At 38.7% G+C, this 22,806-nt stretch overlaps 1 protein-coding gene across 1 annotated transcript in view; it reads right to left on the bottom strand.

The window, feature by feature from the left end:
- CWF19L2 (CWF19 like cell cycle control factor 2) overlaps positions 1–15,202 on the bottom strand; it is a 96,693-nt gene extending 81,491 nt beyond the window's left edge. The window contains exon 1 of the mRNA XM_070942871.1: positions 15,090–15,202. Within this exon, the coding sequence (XP_070798972.1) occupies positions 15,090–15,173 (84 nt within the window). The 5' untranslated portion in view covers positions 15,174–15,202. The remainder of the gene's footprint in view (positions 1–15,089) is intronic.
- Between the last annotated feature and the right edge of the window lie 7,604 nt (positions 15,203–22,806).

Below are 22,806 nucleotides of genomic sequence, written 5' to 3'. Positions count from 1 at the left end.
GGGCCACCTTTTACTAAAAGGCCACATTGAATTAGTCCTTTTATTATAATTAGCCATAGTTCACATTTACTAGTTAGGAAGCTATATATTGGCAGATGTCAGATCATACAGTTGACAGCTTGACAGAGTTATGTATTTGGATTTGGGAAATCATGCTTCTTGTGTAGAAGGATCCATTTGTGCTATTCACTCAAATCAAATCTCTGGGTATAAGTGTCTATAGAGATTCTCGGTCATCCAGGTCATGGTTGTCCCAAAGGTGCTTTTTCAAGAGGCAACTGGGATTTCTGGTTTTTCTTTGAAGACATTTCACTTCTCATCCAAGATGCTTCTTCAGCTCTGACTAGATGGTGGGGAATGGAAGGATTTATATTCCTTGCAGACTGTCATCAAAGAAAAACCAGAAAGTCCAGTTGCCTATTGAAAAAGCACCTTTGGGACAACCATGACCTGGATGACTAGACATTTAGCGATACACTTTAAATGGAGCCTTCTTGAAAAATGATTTAAATTGACGTCTTATAATTAAGTCCAAGTAAGTCGTAAAAATACGTTTCTAAATGTACCCTGTTTCCCCAAAAAATAAGACCTCCCCTGATAATAAGCCCAATTAGGCTTTTGAGGGCATGCGCTAAAATAAGCTTTCCCCCGAAAATAAGCCCTCCCTGAAAATATTTAAACGCAGAGCTGGAAATCAGGCAAGACGGCAAGAGGAGCCCCATCTTGCTCCACGCACCCCAAAATAATAAGACCTCCTCGAAAATAAGGCCAAGTGCTTATTTCGGGGTTCAAAAAAATATAAGACAGGGTCTTATTTTCGGGGAAACATGGTATTACTTATGAAAATGACCAATAAATATATAAAGATATTAAAATAAACATAAAAGATATAGTTAAATAACATTTTTCCTTTTCTACAGACAATAAGATTTTAATCTCTTCAAAGTAAAACTTGTTTCTAATCTCATTTACCAAAGTACTGTAATCAAACATGATAGAATCAATTCAACTGTGAATCACAAGTTTCAGGAGCATTCAGATATAATTTGACTGATGGGAACTTCCATGGCAGAGACTTTTAAAGGACACTAGGTTCACAAGCCTCACTTTCTAATCACTTTCAGAAATTGCTCATTAAATACTTCTAAGTTAATTAGAAAATGCTGTGCCTTCAAACTTGAACAAAAGAAAAAATTAATCATAAATGTAAGAATTTAAAGAATCTGAAATAAAGAGCAAAAAGCTAAATAAGGTTTTGATCTTAGAAATAAACTAAGGGTTCAAATAAAATTGGAATATTGACATTTTTGAATATTTTTGGAATTAATTATAAAGAACAAACACCTTCTTATGGAAAATATATTGATTTGATTTTACAAGACAAAAGGAAGATAAGCAATTTCATAATTTCAAAAAGTGGACACAAGAGGGGATTAAAGTTTTTAGATAGGGGAAAGACTTACAAACCTGTAAAATGTTGCAAAACAATGCAACAATAAATATACTGAAGGAGAATTTTGAAGAATGGGAATCAGAAAATAGTAGTCACTGTATCAACAATGTCAGTAATGATGTATATGTCCAAAAGATGTTATCGAAGAAATAACAGATGTAGAACCCTTTTTTTTTTTTAATTTGATTTATATGCCGCCCTTCTCCGGAGACTCAGGGCGGCTTACAATGCGTTAAGCAATAGCCTTCATACTTTTGTATATTTATACAAAGCTTATTGCCCCCACAAACAGGGTCCTTATTTCACCTACCTTAGAAAGGATGGAAGGCTGAGTCAACCTTGAGCCTTGGAGAGATTCGAACCAGCAGTAATTGCAGGCAGCTGTGTTAATAACAGGGTGCTTAGATCACTGTACTATCAAGGCTCTTTTTATTGACAAGTATTGAAAGCAAATGGTATTGAACGTGGGTTTACAATTGACAAGCCAAGAGAATAACTTACAAAAGGAAGTTTCACTTGATCTATAAAATAAAGTAGTTAAGGTTTTAAATTTTAAAAGGAAAATACAAAGGACAAACCAAGAGAGTGACCTGAATAATTTTTGCTATTGGATTTTCCTATTGGGTTGTTAAAGCCTTGGAGAATTCTGGCAATGGGATAAAGAAGAAACGAAAAGAAATCAAACCCTATGACAGTATTTGTATGAACTACATATTAAATCTATTAGAAGTAAAAGAAATATAAAGTTGGTTTATTTGATCACAGGTAAAACAAGGTAGCTTAATTCTGGTAGAACCTTCTGACCCCCAACTGAAAATATGTTTTATGGATTTGTTTATAGATAACTGATATGGGATGAAGAGATAAACATTTGTAATCTTAGAAGGGGTGAAGAGTTTATACTAAATCTGTTTATATGTGATAAATTTGTAATTCACTTTATATTTTTTTTCTTTATTACATTCATACTTTTTCTTCTCTTTTTGTTACACATTTTATTCCTTTTTATTCTTTCTTGCCTTAAATCACTAAGTTTAGTTTGTATCAGATTTTACCATTATAATTAAAATCCTTAATTAAAAAATTACATATATATCAATAAATGGCATAGCTTTCTATAAAATAAATATAAAAATCTAAATGAAATAAATATTAGTTGTATCATAGAAAGGATGACAGCTCCACAGATGCACCTCTGACATCCCCTCAGGCATCACTCTTTTTCAAAAAATATCCCAGAATTTGCAGTTCTTCTGCAAATTCTCCTGTTTCTATTTTGATGACTGTCACAAATCAGTGAGCAAAACACAAGTAAGTCTTGTCACTCTCCTTTTCACATATTTCAATACTTCTCTTCATAAGGACAGAGACCCTGTTCTAAATAGGTTTTCCATAATTCCCTCTGGCAGTCAGCACTGAGGGAATTCATAAGTATGGTAACAAGACATCCATTTAACAATGTCCTTCAATGTTTGGCCCAATATACACTTCCATTTATTAGATATGATGATGGTTTTAACTTAAAAATTTAAACAGTTGTTTTCTATCCTACCATAATAACCAATCAAAATAGAGCTATATGTTACGTGACTGTAGGACTTTTGTTGGAGATAGGCATCCTTAACTCAAATTGTGATATTCTGATGATACATGTCTCTATACATTATTCACAGAGTTCTCATTCCTGCCTAGCAACAGAAAATAATGAAACTCCAGATAATAAGATCTTGAAAAAGCTAATATCTAACAGGCATAAAAGCCTGTCTGCCATTTTGCATAAAGTAAATCCTACCCCACCCCCCCAAAAAAAGCCATCACCAACCCCCAAATTCACAAACATTTTATTTCAGATACCATGATCTGCTCTCTTTTTAGTCACAACAGATATCTAAAATTAAGGGTAATAGAATTATAGATAAACAGCGCTACTTATATTTAACTAGCTGAACGCCCGTGCTTCGCTAGAAAACTATGTGATCGGGCGTGATAAATTGACACTTAAAGCCTGAAACTTAATGTAGAATGTGTAACTCCGTAGCAACAGAGCGTGTTAATATAAGGCAACTGGCAGTTGGAACAGAGGGGGAGGGGGAGTAGAATGTCCCTGCCCGCAGGTCGGATGAGTCATGCACTGGCCATACCCACACCCAGTTTAGCGAAAGGGTAGCATCAGAGCATGTTAATATAAGGCAACTTGGAGTTGGAACAGAGTTCTTTTCAAGTGGGGAGGGGGGAGTAGAATGTCTAGCTCCTTAGCATCAGAGTGTGTTAATACAGAGCAACTGGCAGTTGGGACAGAGTTCCTTTCAGGTGGGGAGGGTGAGTAGAACGTTTAACTCCTTAGCATCAGACCGTGTGTATATGAAATACTAATGGTCTGATGGTCGTTTCAAAAAATCCTTTCTTAGCGAGCACCTAGAAGCTAAGAGGAACATATGTACCAAATTTCAAGTTTATAGGCTGTACCATTCTGGAGATTTAGTGATGAGTGAGTGGTATTTGGCTTTTATATATATAGATTTCATTAGCTCCTACTGGTGGAATGGCAAAATAAACACAAACTGATAATATACAATTCTTATTTTATTTTCATGCTTCGATGCTACCCAAATCATCTGATAAGGCTGTAATCCAAAACAGATTTAGGAATGAGCCATTTAACCTATTTGAAGCTACGTACATACTGAAATATCTATCGCTGGAAGAATTATTGAATTTTCATCAGTGAATAAACTTTCCTTATCTTTATTAACACAAGCTAGGCTTAAAATTAACAAACAGGGCAAATGAATACATCCTATTACAATAACTACAACCATAAACATATTACATATAATAGGATTATGTTTTCTTAACAGCCTTGTTTTTATTTAATGCTATCTTGTGCAAAAGAAGGTTTGTGCTCATTAATTTTTGAATACATATTGGAATTTAATACACAAACAGCCAGATCACAGAACCACTTTGAGTATTTATTTTAGAGTTGTTTGCTGTTAATGTAACTTATTAACTGTAAAAAAATGTAATAAACCATAAAGAACATATTTTATTTATTATTGTTTACATGTACATAATATTAACATCTACTTAATATTAACTTTAAAATATTAGCTAAAATTGGTATGGTCCTGTTCATACAAGACTTGCTTGATTAGCTAATGACAAATGGCCATGAAACAATAGCATCTATGCAATTCTGAGCTACTCAGTTTATCCATCCAACATTATTCTTTCACCAGGATTTGGTTCCAAAGAACCAAAGAAAAGAAACTTTACCATTTCATTGGCTATATGGAAACAACCAGACTAAAGTAAAATCTTGTCATTTACCTTTCTTGAATAACCTTCAAGACTAAATTTATCAGGCAATGCCAGCAATTATCTCGAGGTTACATCTGGACTGATTTAGGGTTAATTTGAAGTGACTTGATCATTTCTGGTTCATCATGTTCTTGATTTAAGTGTAGTAAATATATATATCTATTGATTGGAACACAAGTAATAAAGATTTACTCAACAACATACAAATCCACTATAAAACAAAGAGCACTTTTCTCCAAATATGTGTCCCTCTTCCCTCCTCCAATATTTTAGAGTCACAACTCACATTATTCCCTATCACATCATCAACACCTAGCTAAGTCATCTGGAAGTTTGAAGAATAGCTGATTGAAAATTGGTATTTGAAGGATAACAGGCTGGAGAAAACTGCTGTTTTAGAAGTACATTTATTTATTATTTATTTATAAAATTTATTGACTGCCCATCTTACCATAGGATAACGTATCTACTATGTTATCTCTTATAAACTTTCCTTGGGGTCTATCCATCTCAGAATAAGAAAAATATAAACCTTTGATGTTTTTCTTAATTTACTCCCATTTAAACAACTGTTAGGAAGCACCGATCACATTTCTAGCCATAGCACATCATTAAATGGTTCTTTCTAATGAACCATCTATATCAAGCAGCCTTAGTATTTTCTTTTCCAGTCAATTAATTTATTGCCACTGCTGCACACCTCCAACATCCCCAGTTCTAGTTCTGGTGATAGAACCTTGGTCTATCCTTCTAAGATACATTAATAGCTTTGCCAACCCTATTAAGAATTATTTATTTATTTATTTATTATTTATTTATTTATTAGTCATATGCCGCCCACTCTCCGAGGACTCTGGGCAGCTTACACCAAAGACAGTATACTAAATAGCATAATGCCCCCAACAATCTGGGTCCTCATTTTACCCACCTCAGAAGGATGGAAGGCTAAGTCAACCTTGAGCTGGTGAGATTTGATCCACTGATCTGCTGAACTAGCAGTCAGCTGAAGTAGCTGCAGTCCTGCACTCTAACCACTGCACCAACTCGGCACTTATAATTTATCTTTATTCATCCATGTTAGAACCACTGCAGCACCCTTGCATCACATGATCAAAATTGGGGTGCTTAACAGCCCATCTGCATTTACAACCTTTAACTACGTGATTCAACTCCCACCCATCTCTGTTGTTTGGGATCTCTCCCCTACCCTGTCCATTCACACGCCACCCTGTACCAACGCTGCCCTGCACTCCACTGCTCCTGCCACCCACAGATGACCTTCACTGTGTTCTTCCTCCCAGTGCTGATGAGGGACTCCTGACCTGGACCTTCATGAGAATGCAACTTTATCAAAAAGGGCCTAACCACGCCATCTGCTACAATGCAACTAACACAAGCTATGAAAATAATAATATTGCCATACATCAAAAACAACTCTGAAACAATTGTTACAACCACACAGTATCCCTGTAGCAGGCAAACCAACTAAAATGTCCCTAAGGTGCTTTTTCCAAAAGGCAATCAGTCTTCCGGGTGCGATTCAAGGTGTTGGTTACCACCTTTAAAGCGCTCCATGGCATTGGACCTGGATACCTTCGAGACCGTCTTCTGCCACCAGTAGCCTCCCACTGGCCAGTCCGCTCCCACAGAGAGGGTCTCCTCAGGGTGCCATCGGCCAAATTATGTCAGCTGGCGACACCCAGGGGGAGGGCCTTCTCTGTGGGAGCCCCTGCCCTTTGGAACGAACTGCCCCCAGAAATGCGTAAGATCTCTGACCTCCGTGTATTTCGCTGTGCCCTCAAAACCTTGTTGTTCCGCCAGGCCGGGCTATCAATGTAACGATTTTAATTGGTTTTAAATGTGGGATTTTAAATTTGGGGGTTTTATAATTGAGTCAATTATTTAATAATTTTAATTATTTTTAAATTTTGTCTGTCTTTGTGCTTTTAATCAGGCTGTACTCCGCCCTGAGTCCTTCGGGAGAAGGGCGGTATAGAAATAAAATTATTATTATTATTATTATTATTATTATTATTATTATTATTATTATTATTATTATTATTATTATTATTTCTTGGTTTTTCTTTTCTTTGAAAACATTTTGCTTCTCCTACAAGAAATGAGGATGAGAAGCAAAACGTTTCAAAGAAAAAAAAACCAAGAAAGTCCAATTGCCTTTTGGAAAAGACACCTTTGGGACAACTATGACCTGGATAATTGAGAATCTACATGGACATAATTCCTCCAAAACTTCCTATGTGAAACCAAAACACAGTAGCCCAAGGGGAAAAAAAACAGGAATCATTTACAACATTCAGTGTAAAGACTGTAACAACCACTATGCAGGACGGATAAGCAGAGCACATCGGTAAACAGCAACTAGCAGTCAGAAGACATGATGAAAAACTTCTTAATCTCACAACACAGAGACAGACTCACCCATAGTTTTCAATGGGAAACTTTGAGCATCCTAGACCATGCTAAATCCAAAATCGTTAGGGAATTCCTGGAATTCCTCGATATTCAGACAAATCAGCCATTAATAGACAGATAGACATAAACCACATTTACACCCCTTTCAAAAAGGGGAACAAAAAACTCAGAACATATCCTTTCCAGCAGCCTGTTTAAGCAGCCCTGATAAGCAAACACCAGGTAAACAACCAAGCAGACAACAATACCCTAATCAAGGAACTACTTAAGGAGAAAACTACCCCATACACCAATACTGGAGGTACAAGATACTGTAAATAAACATGGAGTATTCCCCACACTTACTAGCAGTGATGTTACTTAATTGGGTAATGAAACATCTGCAAGTAATCAAGGACCAAAAATCTCATAGTTCAATTCTGAGCTACATGTTACTTTATTTATTTATTTATTTTATTTTATTTTATTTTAATTAGATTTATATGCCGCCCTTCTCTGTAGACTCAGGGCGGCTTACAATGCGTTAAGCAATAGCCTTCATACTTTTGTATATTTATACAAAGTCAGCTTATTGCCCCCACAACTGGGTCCTCAATTTACCTACCTTAGAAAGGATGGAAGGCTGAGTCAACCTTGAGCCTGGGGAGATTCGAACATGCAATAATTGCAGACAGCTGAATGTTAATAACAGGCTTTTAGTCTGTTGAGCTATCCAGGCTCACTTGTACTTATTCTTTCAACTTAACTGTACTCCAACATGTATTCAGTATTTTGAAATTACTGTACTTCTCTTCGATTGCTGCTAGTTTTAATTCCTCCTGCCTTACAATGGTTTCTACTTTTAAACAACCTGCATCCTTCGATCATTATACTCCTATATAATGTGATAGACTAAAATGGCAATTCGTTAAATCTAACTTACATATGTTCCCTGGCTTTGTCTTTAATTACTGTTCATATGATAACATAGCAGGTTCAAACAACTGCTTAGGAAGCTTTAGGCTGGAAGAAAGAATGCAGAAAAGCATAAGAGAAAACAGAAAGGAGAAGCAGTCACAGGCTGGGTGTGATAGTTTCTCTGGGTAGGATGGACAAAAGGAAGAAACACCATGGAGCCAGTCCTGGACTGCAACTACCTCCTAAATTCTCCTACCAGCCAAAAATCGAGAAATCCCTTCTGCTTGCAGAAACTGTAAATAAATTAATTCCTACCTTTATTTCTACTTCTATCTCAAAGGCTAACACGTTTGAGGTACATGAATGGGATTTGCATATAGAAATAGAAAAACAACTGTCAAAACTCTTCGTCCCCTGAAATGACAATTAAATTGAACTGTCAAATTCCCTTCCAGCTTCTCCAACCACCTCTCTTTCTAATTCATCTTGTATATCCCTAGATAACTTGAAGCAGGAGTGGGAGAAGATGTTTTTGCAAGGTGGCTCAACTGAATGTATGAATAAGTAGTAGTTCTCACAACCCAGACAGTTCCGATATGGAGCCTATGCTACTAAGTGCCCATTATTCCTATTAAATCGTATTTCCCTTTCTATAAAGATTCAAACTCATTTTATCTACTTACTGTATTCTGAATAGGAGAGAAAAATGTAGGCTACAGGCTTTATTAGCCATCATTTTTTTCTGATTTTCATTATCAGTTTAGAAGGCCACATTACTGTAATAATCTTGCTTCCTTTCACAGCACATCAGCCTTTTCTGAGGTATTCAAAGTTTTGCTACATATAAATCTCTAATATTTCAGCCTTATAGAATTCTCATAACACATATGAAAATAGTTACTGGGGGGCCCTTATCTAATAAAGCAGAATTCCATTTTTTTCCCTGCAAAGTAACTATATTCCTCTATAATAAATTAAGTTTCAGGTCTGCTAATCATTTAGCAACAATCTTGTCACCGTTGTTCAGTCACTTCTGATTCTTGTGATCAGATAACGGCTTGCAAGGATTTTCTATCCATAATTGGTTTAAATTCTTATAATCTCAAGCTCATATCAGAAATACTACTAAACTGTTTTGTCTTCCGACACCCTTTTTTCTATTGTCTTTGATTTCCTCAAGAATCAGTATGTTCTCCAAACAGTCAGTCTTCTTCATTACATATTAACATTATTTAAAATTTAGCTTTATTAGTACATCCAGTGAACTGTCTGGTCTTCCCTCATATATTGAATTATTGATCCTTCAAGATACCGTCAACAATTTTCTCCAGCACCACAGTTCATTGACATTATCACCTGCAAAGGCTAGGACTGCTAAGTCTTTATCAGCAATCTTAGGATAGTGGAAGTTCTGTGCTATTGATTCACATACAGAGAGATTATTGTATGCATTAAAGAGTGATACCGCAGACCTTCTCAACTGTTAGCGCCTCCATGCTATGAAACACATTTTCCCCAGAGGCATACTTGGCTCCATCCTTGCTTTCCACAACATTCTAAAAAAATAGATTTTTCCATCATACTTTTGGCCTTGAGTTCATTGCCTGTAATCTTACTTTGGTTTGGAATCTTTATTTTTATACTATTTCATTGTCCTTATTTCTGCTTTTTGTGAACTGCCAGAATCCTTTGGGATTGGAGTGGTCTACAATAAATAAAATCACTAGTTTCACATCCCCAAATATAAGGATAGGCGCCATAAAACGCCCCCAAAATGTTTCTAATTTGTAGAACTTTTCCCACACTATTGATGGGAAACCAACTGTCAGCCTCAGCTTTTGCCTGCTTCAGCTGCCATAAGAAACGGGGGAGGGATTAGTTATAGGACGAAGGGTGGGGAGATGCAAGATTTGTTTTTTTCCTTGTAGGATGTGTCTTCATGAGAAACGAAAGTGATTCTTCAAAGGGGACGGCTGACCAACTGCCCTACATTCCTGATGAATGACGCTGCCAGACGTGATGCCACCTGACCTTTGGAAGACCTTTGGATTGGCTGATGATATATGGACAAGGGGGGGGAGATGCTTAATAGATGCATTTCGCGCATTTTGCTCACTTCCAGCTTTAACTGGGTTGCTAATCATTTCATATTCAGTAAAAGTACCAAATTCTTCAAAATGCTTGAGTTTGGGTTTTTCTTTCCTGGATACTGAAGGAAGCATACCTGACACCAACACACAAAAAACCATTTCTTTGCATAAATAATAATATTTGGCCAAAAATGAAATGATTATACTTTGGCTGCCTAAATTAATTGTTCTCAAGTTTCAATGAGTATATTCTTCTTTTTAGTTTTTAACAGACCCTCAAACTGGTTCTTAGGCTAAACAATATTTGTGGGATAATCCTAAAGTACAATTTCTTATAAAATCCAGTTTTTTTAAAAAATTAACTTGACACAGTTCTTGCAAACCAAGGTTGTGAAGTTTAAAAGATAGGTTCTGGCTCCCCTAATTTTCAATCTTACCAAGAATCTTATAGCTTGTGAATAAATATGTTGCAGGAGATGGCACCATTTGACTTGCACATATCTACATGTATATCAGAAGGGACTTCTTTCTGAATGTTCTTTCTGCCCCAACTCAGGAAGCTCAAACTGCCCAAGGAGCTACTGATACAGTTCTACAGAGGAATTATTGAGTCTGTCATCTGCACCTCTATAATTGTCTGGTTTGGTTCTGCAACCCAATAAGACAGACACAGACGCCAGAGGATAATTAGAACTGCAGAAAAAACAATTACTACCAACCTGCCTTCCATTGAGGACCTGTATACTGCACAAGTCAAAAAGAGGGCTGTGAAAATATTTACAAACCCCTCACATCCTGGACATAAACTGTTTCAACTCCTACCCTCAAAACGACGCTACAGAGCACTGCACCCCAGACCAACTAGACACAAGAACAATTTTTTCCCAAACACCATCACTCTGCTAAACAAATAATTCCCTCAACACTGTCAAACTATTCACTAAGCCTGCATTACTATTACTATTAATCTTTTCATCGTTCCTATCACCCATCTCCTCTCACTTATGGCTATATGACTGTAACTTGTTATATAAATCATTATGATTTATATTGTTTCCTAGTATGATTCGATTGCTTATTTGTACTCTATGACTATCATTAAGTGTTGCACCTTATGATTCTTAACAAATGTATCTTTTCTTTTTATGTACACTGAGAGCATATGCACCAAAGACAAATTCCTTGTGTGTCCAATCACACTTGGCCAATAAATAATTCCATTCCATTCCATTCCCCTGACTCAGGGGTGGGTTCTAAAATTTTTTACTACCAATTCTGTGGGTGTGGCTTATTTTGTGGGTGTGGCTTGGTGGGTGGTAATGTGACTGGGTGGGCGTGTCCAACTTTTTTTTTTTTTTACTTTCAAAAGCATTTTTTCTACAACCTTAAGAAGTTGCAGAAAAAAATGCTTTTAGAAGCTTCTGATGATCAGGCAACTCAGCTGGGATCGCCAGAGGCTTTTAAAGGCTTTCTTTTTTTCCTACAACCAGCCGAAGAGGTTATAGAAAAAATACCTTTAAAACCCTCTGACGATCCTAGCTGAGCCGCGTGATCATCAGAGGCTTTTTTTTTTACTTTTAAAAGCATTTTTTCAGCCTAAGAGGTTGTAGAAAAAATGCTTTTAAAAGTTTTTTTTAAAAAGCCTCTGATGAGGTGGGCGGGGTAAGCGAGCGGCGACCGGGCCGGGGACCGGTTCAGGGGCAGCCAATGTTATTACCAGTTCTCCAAACTACTACAAATTTTTATTATTGGTTCTTGCGAACCAGGAACAACCCACCACTACTCTGACTCTAAGACCAACCACCAAGGAGTAAAAAAGGAAATGATTTACTGATTGATAATATTTTACCCTACCTTTTGTTCAAGAACTCAAGGCCTTATAACTCCCTCCTTGGGATAAGTCATGTAATAACATCTATGGCAGAGGGTGGACTTCCCTCATATATTGGCATGTAATAACATCTATGGCAGAGGGTGGATTTGTATCTGATTCCCTTTGCTCCCTGTGGAAACTTCTCTGCCCATACTACTGTTTTCTCTTACAAAATAAAATTTTACAACATAAAATGAACTATGGAGTAAAAAGACCAGGAGTACAAAAAAGGGGATCATGATATTATGATAATCAATAAAGGAAAATATTTGTAGGTCAAGATTGAAATGACGGGTCCTTGGTGCTCCCTGAGCTTGTTTCCTTGCAGATGTTTCATTACCCAAACTATGTAACATTATCAGTACACTGAATAACAGAATAACAGACTTGGAAGGATCTTTGAGGTCTTCTCGTCCAACCTTCTGCTCAAGCAGGAGACCCTATAGCAAACAAGTGGCTATCCTTAAAAGCCTTCAGTGATGGAGCACCCACAACTTCTGAAAGGAAGCAATTCCACTGGTTAATTGTTCTCTCTGTTAGGAAATTTCTCCGTAGTTCTAGGTTGCTTCTCTCCTGGATTAGTTTCCATCCATTGTTTCTTGTCTTGCCTTCTTGTGTTTTGGAAAAAAGGTTGACCCCATCTTCTTTGTGGCAGCCCCTCAAATATTGGAACACCACTATCATGCCACCCCTACTTCTTTTCAGTAGACTAGACAAACCCAATTCTTGCAACCATTCATATGTTTTAACCTCCAGCCCCCTAATAATCTTTGTTGCTCTTTTCTGCACTCTCTTTCCAGAGTCTCTACATATTTTTATAATATGATGACCAAAACTGGATGCAGTATTCTAAGTGTGATAATACTGAAGAAGGGTAGCATCCACCCCACTCCTAGAAGAATGAAATATTTTAGGAAATGTTGGAAAGACAGAATATTATATTTCTCTGGATGAGAAAGGGAGAAACATGTTTTAAAGACAAAGCAGCTCCATGAAGCTCCCTGCCCCCCCCCCCCCGGGCCACCGCTTCAGATCCAGGATGATGGGATTAAGACATGGCCCTCAGGACATGATAGGATTAGCCCTCTACCCATCTAGCAACAGAACTCACCACATGGCACCTGGGGAGATTACATCACCCAGCAAGATTCCACCAAGGCTGGGACTCAAGACAACCTACAAAGTTACCCCTGCATGGCCCCATGGGAGTCTGACAACCAATCGGAATACATTTCTTTCACAGGAACAGGAAGCTCCAAGGCCAGGCACAAGAGAGGGTATAAATCTCTCTCTCACACCCATGTGCTCATTTCTGCCCAGGACCTCTAACCATGTGGTCCTGTTCACCATTAAGACCATCCTTCCAAGCAATCTCCATGTTTCCAGTGTCTTTCTTCCCCACTTGGAATTGAACCCAGATGGACATTTCTTCCAACAGGACCAAGGCTTTATAAAGCAGTACTAGTACCTGGCGTGATCTTGAATCTGTCCCTGTTAATGCAGTTTAGGATTGTGTTGACTTTTTTGGCTGCTGCCGCACACAACTGACTCATATTTAAGCGATTGTCCACTAGGACTCCATGATCCCTAGTTTGGGTAATGAAACCCATCTGCAGAAAACAAGAAAACAACCAAGCTCAGCACCAAGGACCCCTCACTATGATACCCACTCAGAATGATTCACTGATGCATTAATACTTTCCCTACAGTTCAAAAAGGGGCTTTGTACAAGACTACATTGTATAATTCTCTTGTTTCCTAGGACATCACAACATTCCAGGGAAAGAATTTACTTGTAAATCAGACTGTACAGGTATTTGCAGATGCGAAAATGCTTCCTGATCAAGACGCCTGAGAATCAAAGAACAGTGGGTTTATACTTTGATCGCTTTATTTTGGGCACCACGCAGAGCAATTGGGTAGAAGAGGGGGGGTCTACATTAATAAATAAATGGGCATTGCCTGGAGGGGGGGGTGTTCTCTGCCCCTCCCATTCCAAAACTGCCAGTGACTGCAATTCATGGGAGCATCTCTCTAGGACAGGGGTCTCCAACCTTGGCAACTTTAAGACTTGTGGACTTCAATTCCCAGTCCGGTGCTTCCTTTTCAAATCTCCTTCATTCTATAGCTGCTACTCTCAAGTTGATAGCAATAATACAGTAGAAGTGTTTGAGCTACAATCCTGCTGGCCTTCCAAAGCTATCCACAAAGCCATTCCAGGTTGTTTGATGCGATCTGAAGGTCAAGTGAGAGTGCTACAGTGCTCTTTTTCTTGAGATTGAAAATTAAAGTGATCTCTCCTGCTGTGTGTTTCCATGCTGTTTGAACTGGGTTGTGATAGGAAACATACAGTTGCTAGTAAATTAATAAACCTCATTCAGACTGCCTCTGAACTTCTTACTGATTGGAAAAAAAGGGAGGAATACAACTATATAGCTGTCTAACAGCAACAGTATAAATGCCCTTTTCATGCCATAGATTATTTAAAAAAGAACCAACAACTCGGATTTCAGACCAAAAGCAGATGTCTGTGTGAATTCTATAGATAAGAGGTCTCCAACCTTGGTAACATTAAGACTTGTAGACTGCAACTCCCAGAATTCCTCAGCCAGCAAAGCTGGATGAGGAATTCTGGGAGTTGAAGTCCACAAGTCTTAAAGTTGCCAAGGTTGGAGAGACCCCTGCTCTAGGAGCAATACTAGAGGTGGCTTCATTGATCAAACTACATTTCCCATAATTTCCGGGAAACGGAATAAAGAAGGCCAGTTATTACATCGGGCGACTCATCTGGCATAAGGCGCAGTCCTTCAAAGCGAAGGGTCTCTTGTTAATGGCGACGTCTCCAAGCCGAGAGAGGTCTAGACGGGAGGACTCGCTCATGCCCTGAAAGGAGAGAGCAGGGAAGGCGAGTCCCCAATTCTGGAGTTTTGTTTTAAAATATCAGAAACACGCGACTCCCCAACACCCCCAAGGAAGCAAGCGGACCCGGACGCGGAGCGAATAAGCCGAGCCGTTGAGTCACCTGCTGCAGCAGCGCCTCGCGCTGGCGACGCCTGTCTTCCTTATGCGCCGCTAAGACCCGCTCGCTTTCAAATCCGGACGCCATGATTGTTTCGGCGAGGTGGGGATGGGGGGGTGGGGGAGGAGTGGCTGCCATAAAGGAAACCGGCTAGTACGCCTGCGCAACAGGGAGTCGTCAATCACTGGAACTCATCATTTTAAAGGCCTCCATTTCCGCGCAGGCGTAGTCGGAATCTTCAGGACCTTGAGTTGGCTGCTGATGCTTTTTCGCCTGCTTGGCGGTTGCGGGAGAATAGGATCTTCCCTGGGTTCATTTTTATTTGTGGTGGCTTGATGTACGGCGGGCGACCGTAATGTATTGTAGGAAGTATGGAAGAGGTTATCATTACCGTTCAGGCAATATAGGATGTATGACTTAGTGGGCAGCCTTTTAAAGCAGAATAGAAATAGGAGTAGAGTAGAGTAGAGTAGAGTAGAGTAGAGTAGAGTAGAGTAGAGTAGAGTAGAGTAGAGTAGAAGAATAGAGAATAGAATAAACTGGAAGGGACCTTGGAGGTCTTCTAGTCCAGCCCTCTGCTGAAGCAGGAGAATCTATACTATTTCAGATAAGTGACTGTCTAGTCTCTTCTTTAAAATATCCAGTGATGGAGTGCCCACGATTTCTGGAGGCAAGCTGTTCCACTGGTTAATTGTCCTCACTGTTAGGAAGTTTCTCCTTAATCTTAAAGTTGACCAGGCTCAAGGTTGACTCAGCCTTCCATCCTTTCTAAGGTAGATAAATTGAGGACCCAGTTTGTGGGGGCAATAAGCTGACTTTGTGTAAATATACAAAAGTATGAAGGCTATTGCTTAACGCATTGTAAGCCGCCCTGAGTCTCCGGAGAAGGGTGGCATATAAATCAAAAATTTTTTAAAAAAATCCAGGTTGTTTCTCTCTTTAATTAGTTTCCAACCATTGTTTCTTGTCCTGCCCTCCAGTGCTTTGGAGAATAATTTGACCCCCTCTTCTTTGTGGCTTTTGCTTTGTCCATAGAACTACAGTATAAAGTAGCCAAAGAGTCCTATACAGGTAGTCCTCCACTTACAACATTTCATTTAGTGATCTTTCAAAGCTACAACAGCATTGAAAAAAGTGACTTGGGACCATTTTTCAGACTTACCACCTTTCCAGCATCTCCATGGTCATGTGATCAAACTTCAGATGTTTGGCAACTGGTGCATACTTGTGACCATTGTTGTGTATCCCATGGTCATGTGATCACCTTTTGTGACCTTTTGACAAGCAAAGTCAATCGGGAAGCCAGATTTACTTAACAACCGGGTTAGTAACTTACCAACTGCAGTGATTCACTTAGCAACTGTGGCAAGAAAGGACATAAAATGGGGTAAAACTCACTTAACAAAAAGTCTCACTTAACAACAGAAATGTTGGGCTCAATTGTGGTTGTAAGTCGAGGACTACCCGTACAAGTAGCCTGATTTTTCATTTCTTGAAATAGTATTTGAGATTGGTAGACCAATGTTTCTCAACTGCAGCAACTTTTAAGATGTGTGGCCTACAACTCCCAGAATCCTCAGCCAGTATGCTGGGGACACTATGAAGCAGTATATAAGTCTAAGTGCTGTTGGAGTCTATACATCTTACAGTTGCTGAAATAAAAAAACACTAGTTTATACTAGCAGCATTTGCAATCTTCTCTGTAACAGAATAGCAAAGTTGGAAGGGACTTTGGAGGCCTTCTAGCCCATCATACAGAACAGTTTTCCTTTTTGGGAAGAAAAAGGGAATTGGAATTAACGAGACTCTGTTGGATAAACATTTTTAAATTCAGTTGTAGACCAGCTGAGAGCACATGCCTTTAAAGATGTGAAGCAAAAACAGCACAGCGCACAAATAAATCAAGCAGTGTGGCAGAATTTATCTTTCATCTAAAAAAAGGAAATAGGACTGAATTTTGATAAACAGTTTGGATAGAACAAAGGAGGGAAGGCTATGAATATTAATAATTATGATAGGCTAACTAAACCTTGGCACGTCAACTGGCACAATTGTAATTCTGTGTGCTGTAGTCTCAGTTTACCTGGTGGCATCACTCGGGAAAGGCCAGAGTAGAAACCTGGGTTCTAGACTTGAACAATCTAGAGTAGGGGTGTCAAATTCGAGGCCCAAGGGCCAGATTTGGTTTGTGGGGCTGCCCTGAAAACAATGAAGGACTGGCCCACGGTGCCGCAGCCAGCAGCCCTCCTGAGCTCTGTTTTCACTGGCAAAGGGTGAAACAGAGCTCAGGAACCCCTTTTCTCTGCAGAGCGCTCGGGCCACCACAGGCACCCCCTACATGAGTGATGTTGAGGTGGCCATGCCCCCCCTGCCCCCCCACACACAAATCTGTTGCGGCCTCAATGAAATTGAGTTTGACACCCCTGATCTAGAGAAATTTGATCAATGTAATGCAGTTTTATAGTTATGTAGAATTATGAATTATTTTTATAATTAATCTTAAATGATAAATTCAAACAAACTTATTTCCTTTTATTTTTATTACTTCTAAATTCAAAAAACCAGATTTTTTTATATTAAGACATTAATATGTTAATATTACAGAGTACAGTAATACTATTGTCCTGAAAAATGAATGAAAAATGACATATCAACCCCAAACATTAGCTGTATTTCCAATAAAGGGTGTAGTAAAGCAACTTTACCAATTTGCTGCCTTCTTTTATTTCATTCCACAGTTCCTCTGGCTCTTTATCAATGAAGTTTAATAACTTCAACTTTTGATTCCCAAACCCTTCATAGTAGCCATTTTTGACAGATAAATAGGTAAATATAATTTATTACAGCTAAAGGCAAAATTTAATTAATGCTAAAGATATTGCCTCAAAATACTAATCAAGGAGAGAATCTAGAAATGAGAAATTTCCTGACAGAACAATTAATCAGTGGAACGGCTTGCCTTCAAATGTTGTGGGTGCTCCATTACTGGAGGTTTTTAAGAAGAGATTGGACAACCATTCGTAGAAAGTTAGCATCCACTCCTCTCCTAGAAGAATGAAATATTTTGAGAAATATTAAAAATGCAGAATACTATATTTTCCTAGATAAGAAATTGAGAAATGCTCTTGAAGACAGAAAGCAGCCCCCACCTTTCTTGATGGTCCTCAGCAGATGTCAGCACTTAAGAGATAAAGAGCTTATTGAGATCTAGGTAGCTCTATTCATAAGCAAATTCCCTGCAGCAAGGTCTGAACAAAGGTAGGATTAACCCTCAGCTACAATAGGAATTGCCCAACAAGCCCCTTCATTGCATCAGCAGACCAAATTTCAACCAAGCTTGGCTCAGACAACCTACAGAGCCAGTTATGACCCCTACAACAGCCAATAGAATACATGTGCTTGCACAGGAACAGGAAGCTCAAGTTCAAAGCCCAAGAGAAGGTGTAAATACCTCCCACTCTCAACTCCATGTGGTCAGCTGCACCAGGACCACAAACGTCGTCCTGTTCATCAATAAATGGACCCTCTTTCCAATCAGCCTCCAGCCTCCATTTTGCCTTTCTCCCGGCTTGGAACTGAACCTGAATATTTCTTCCAAGACATTTTTCTGAAATGGTATGGGGTCTCCTGCTTTCAAGACCTTCAAAGTCCCTTCCAACTCTTATTCCGTTACTCTCCTCCTCCCAAATTTAAACAGCTTTGCTATAAAATGTTACAGGGAATCGGGATTCTGTCCAACCAGCCATGTTCCCTCAGGACAGGGGTCTCCAACCTTGGCAACTTTAAGCCTGGAGGACTTCAACTCCCAGAATTTCCCAGACAGCTTTGCTCCTCCAGGCTTAAAGTTGCCAAGGTTGGATACCCCTGTCCCAGGATATTCCATTCCATTCTATTCCATTCCAACCCAACTCATCCCATCCTATCAATAAGATTTTTTTTTAAGTTTTTCCTGTTGGAAGCAGGAGTAACAGAGATATTGGATGGCTGAGTTATTTTTACTAAACAATTGCCCTGCCTCCTAAGAAAGGTACAGTGAAGACACTGGCTCATTTCCAATGTTAAAATAACATTAAAATACTGAAGATTTTGTATAAAGGAGGAGGAAGAGGCATTACTTCGTCCTTTCCTCAGCTATCTGTTTCCTCAGCTATCTGTTCAAATTTCCGGGACCGTCGTGCACGTAGCTGGGTTTATGAGTTACTCCCTTTTTAAAGACTCATTTAAACCAAAATGTTCAATTTATCATTTTATAATTTTGAAGCTGTTTGGGAAGAAGACAAGTGTTACAAGGAAATGTCAAGGAGGGATAGCAAGCTGAAATGTTATGAAACATAGCTTTCAAAGAAATACATACTCTTATAAACACTTATCTTTTCACAAGCAAGCAATAAAATCCTAAATAAGAGAAGGCAAATTTCCAAGCCTCATCTCTCAACTGTATAAACTGAGATGCTAAGGAAGATATATTTTACTCATGTGCAGTCTGCAGAAGAAAATAAATGTGATGTGTCAGGGTCAATAATTCAAACCAATTACAGCATGATGTGTACACAAGTGCTGAATTTATTTCTGCATAGAGAATATTTTTACAATATTTGCCCATATCAGCCTTCCATTTTGGAAATCATTTACAGTTCCTTGGGATTAATGGTCTCTTGGGCAGTCACAGAATTAGAAGAGAGGCTCCTGTATTTGTGATGACAAATGGACCAGGCAAAATGTCAAAACTATTAAGGGGAAAATCCATTTTCAAAAATGATATATTCTGTAGGTTCATAATTTTTATCTTGAATTTTACACTAGAGAATTGAGGAGAACACTCCTCCTGAGTACAGAATTTAAAACAGCACAGGACACATATCTCTATACGAGGTTTGATGTAAACACATTTTAAGCACATTCCACAATTTAATGTGGCAAACACAATCAAAGGCCTTTCTATTATTAGTAAGAAAGTTGGACCATAAGAAAGGCAGAGCGCCAAAGAACTGACCCTTTGAACTATTGTGCTGGAGAAGACTCCTACGAGTCCCTTGGACTGCAAGGCGATCAAACCGGTCAGTCCTAGTCAGTCCTGACTGCTCTTTAGAAGCCCAGATCCTGAGGATGAAACTCAAATACTTTGGCCACCTAATGAGAAGGAAGGACTCACTGGAGAAGAGCCTAATGCTGGGAATGATTGAGGGCAAAAAAAGAAGGGGACGACAGAGAACGAGGTGGCTGGATGGAGTCACTGAAGCAGAAGGCGTGAGCTTAAATGGTCTCCAGGGGATGGTAGAGGACAGGAAGGCCTGGAGGAACACTGCCATGGGTCAGACACGACTTTACAACTAACAACAAAATTATCAATAAAGCACATATTGATATTTTTTGTATTCTTTGGCTTTCTTTGGATCAGTTCATAAGCTTACTTTAACATTCCGGTTTGAGATTGGAACTTATTTTGAGTTTAGAGATTTTTTGAAAGAGTTTCCTATTTTTCCCATGTTTGTTTCCATTTCAGAGTCTGTACAGACTTTGTCATATTGCTAATTGTCTATTCTAATACTTCTCTGAAACTCTTGGTTAATTTCCTTCCTAAGATTTTTATTTGCTTTAGCTTCTCTCTTTGGCAATTTTCACAATTTGTTTTGACCTTCAGTTTCTTCATATTTGGCAGTCTCTTTCCATTTTCATCCTTTCATCCACTTCTTTCATTACGTCCCACAGTTCCTCAGGTTCTGTATCAATAAAGTTAAAGGACTTCAAAGCAATTCCTGATGTTCTTCTTGAAAGTGGTAGGTACAGGTAGTCCTCACTTACCAACCACTTGTTCAGCAACTGGTCAAATTTACAATGGAGCTGGAAAAGGAGATTTACAGCTTGTCCCCAAAACTGTTGAAAGTGTGAAATCCCAATCCAATTCAATCCAATCCAAGTGCAAGATCTATTTCACAGACAAAATCCAGGAAAAGCACCAGGCCCAGACAAGACAACTCCTTCTTGCTTAAAAGTCTGTGCTGACCAATTGGCCCCCCTCTTCACCCAATTCTTCAATAAATCACTAGAGATGTGCCATGTTCCTTCTTGCTTCAAATGCTCTGCTATCATCCCAGTGCCAAAAAAAAACCCCTCCATCAAGGAACTGAATGACTTTAGACCAGTTTCTCTAATATCTGTAGTTATAAAAACGTTTGAAAGGTTAGTAATGTTCCACCTGAAAACCATCACGGGTCCACTGTTAGACCCCCTGCAATTTGCATACCGAGCAAATACCTGTAGATCGACAGATGATGCTGTTAATATGGCTCTGCACTATATCCTACAACATCGTGAATCTCCAAAGACCTATGCAAGGGTCCTCTTTGTAGACTTTAGTTCAGCATTCAATACCATCATACCAGACATTCTTCTAACTAAACTAAATCAGCTAGCAGTACCAGAACACACTTGTAAGTGGATCATAAGCTTCCTAACAGACAGGAAGCAGCAGATGACATTGAGAAAAATTACATCAGATACCTGTACAATTAGTACAGGGCCCCCCCAAGGATGTGTGCTTTCTCCACTTCTCTTTTCTCTATATACCAATGACTGCATCTCAAAAGATCCCTCTGCTAAAGTACTGAAGTTTGCAGATGATACAACAGTGATTGGTCTCATTCAAGACAACGATGAATCCACATACAGACGGGGAGGTTGAACAACTAGCCTCGTGGTGTGACCGGAACAATCTGGAACGTAACACACTCAAAACCGTAAAAATGGTGGTAGACTTTAGGAGAAACCCTCCCAAACTACCACCTCTTACAATACTAGACAACACAGTATCAACAGTAGAGACCTTCAAATTTCTAGGTTCTATCATATCTCAAGATCTAAAATGGATACCCAACATCAAAAACGTCATTAAAAAAGCACAACAAAGAATGTTCTTTCTGCGCCAACTCAGAAAGCTCTAACTGCCCAAGGAGCTGCTGATACAGTTCTACAGAGGAATTATTGAGTGTCATCTGCATCTCTATAATTGTCTGGTTTGGTTCTGCATCCCAACAAGACAGACACAGACTTCAGAGGATAATTAGAACTGCAGAAAAAACAATTGCTACCAACCTGCCTTCCATTGAGGAGCACTCCATACCAAGACAACTAGATACAAGAACAGTTTTTTCCCGAACACCATCACTCTGCTAAACAAATAATTCCCTCAACACTGTCAAACTATTCACATTAGGCTGCATTACTATTGCTATTGGTCTTCTCATCGTTCCTGTCGCCCATCTCCTCCCACTTATGACTGCATGACTGTAACTTTACGATTTATATTGATATTGATTGTTTCCTAGTATGATTTGATAGCTTATTGTACCGTATGACTGTCACTCGGTGTTGTGCCTTGTGATTCTTGACGAATGTATCTTGTCTTTTTATGTACACTGAGAGCATATGCACCAAAGACATATTCCTTGTGTGTCCAATCACACTAGGCCAATAAAGAATTCTATTCAATTCATCCACTGAGATTTAAATAAAATAAAATTAGGAAAGGAATTGTGGTTTAAGAGAAACCTCATGAATAACAGTGGGATAATCACTAAGGCATTTCTAAAACGAAGTCTTTAGGAGGTGAGAAAGTCCTTCTTTTTATATTAGAAGAAATATACCTTAGACAAAACATTTTAAAAATGAAGGATAGAAAACAAAAGAGCACTCTTCCATTTGTCTACTTTGAAAACCTTAC

Source organism: Pituophis catenifer, unplaced genomic scaffold (assembly GCF_029215685.1).
Source record: "Pituophis catenifer annectens isolate HBS135680 unplaced genomic scaffold, rPitCat1.0.hap2 SCAF_4, whole genome shotgun sequence".
Classification (NCBI taxonomy): Eukaryota; Metazoa; Chordata; class Lepidosauria; order Squamata; family Colubridae; genus Pituophis; species Pituophis catenifer.
Note: the sequence above shows the minus strand (reverse complement) of the source record. Positions and strands in the feature narration are given on the sequence as shown.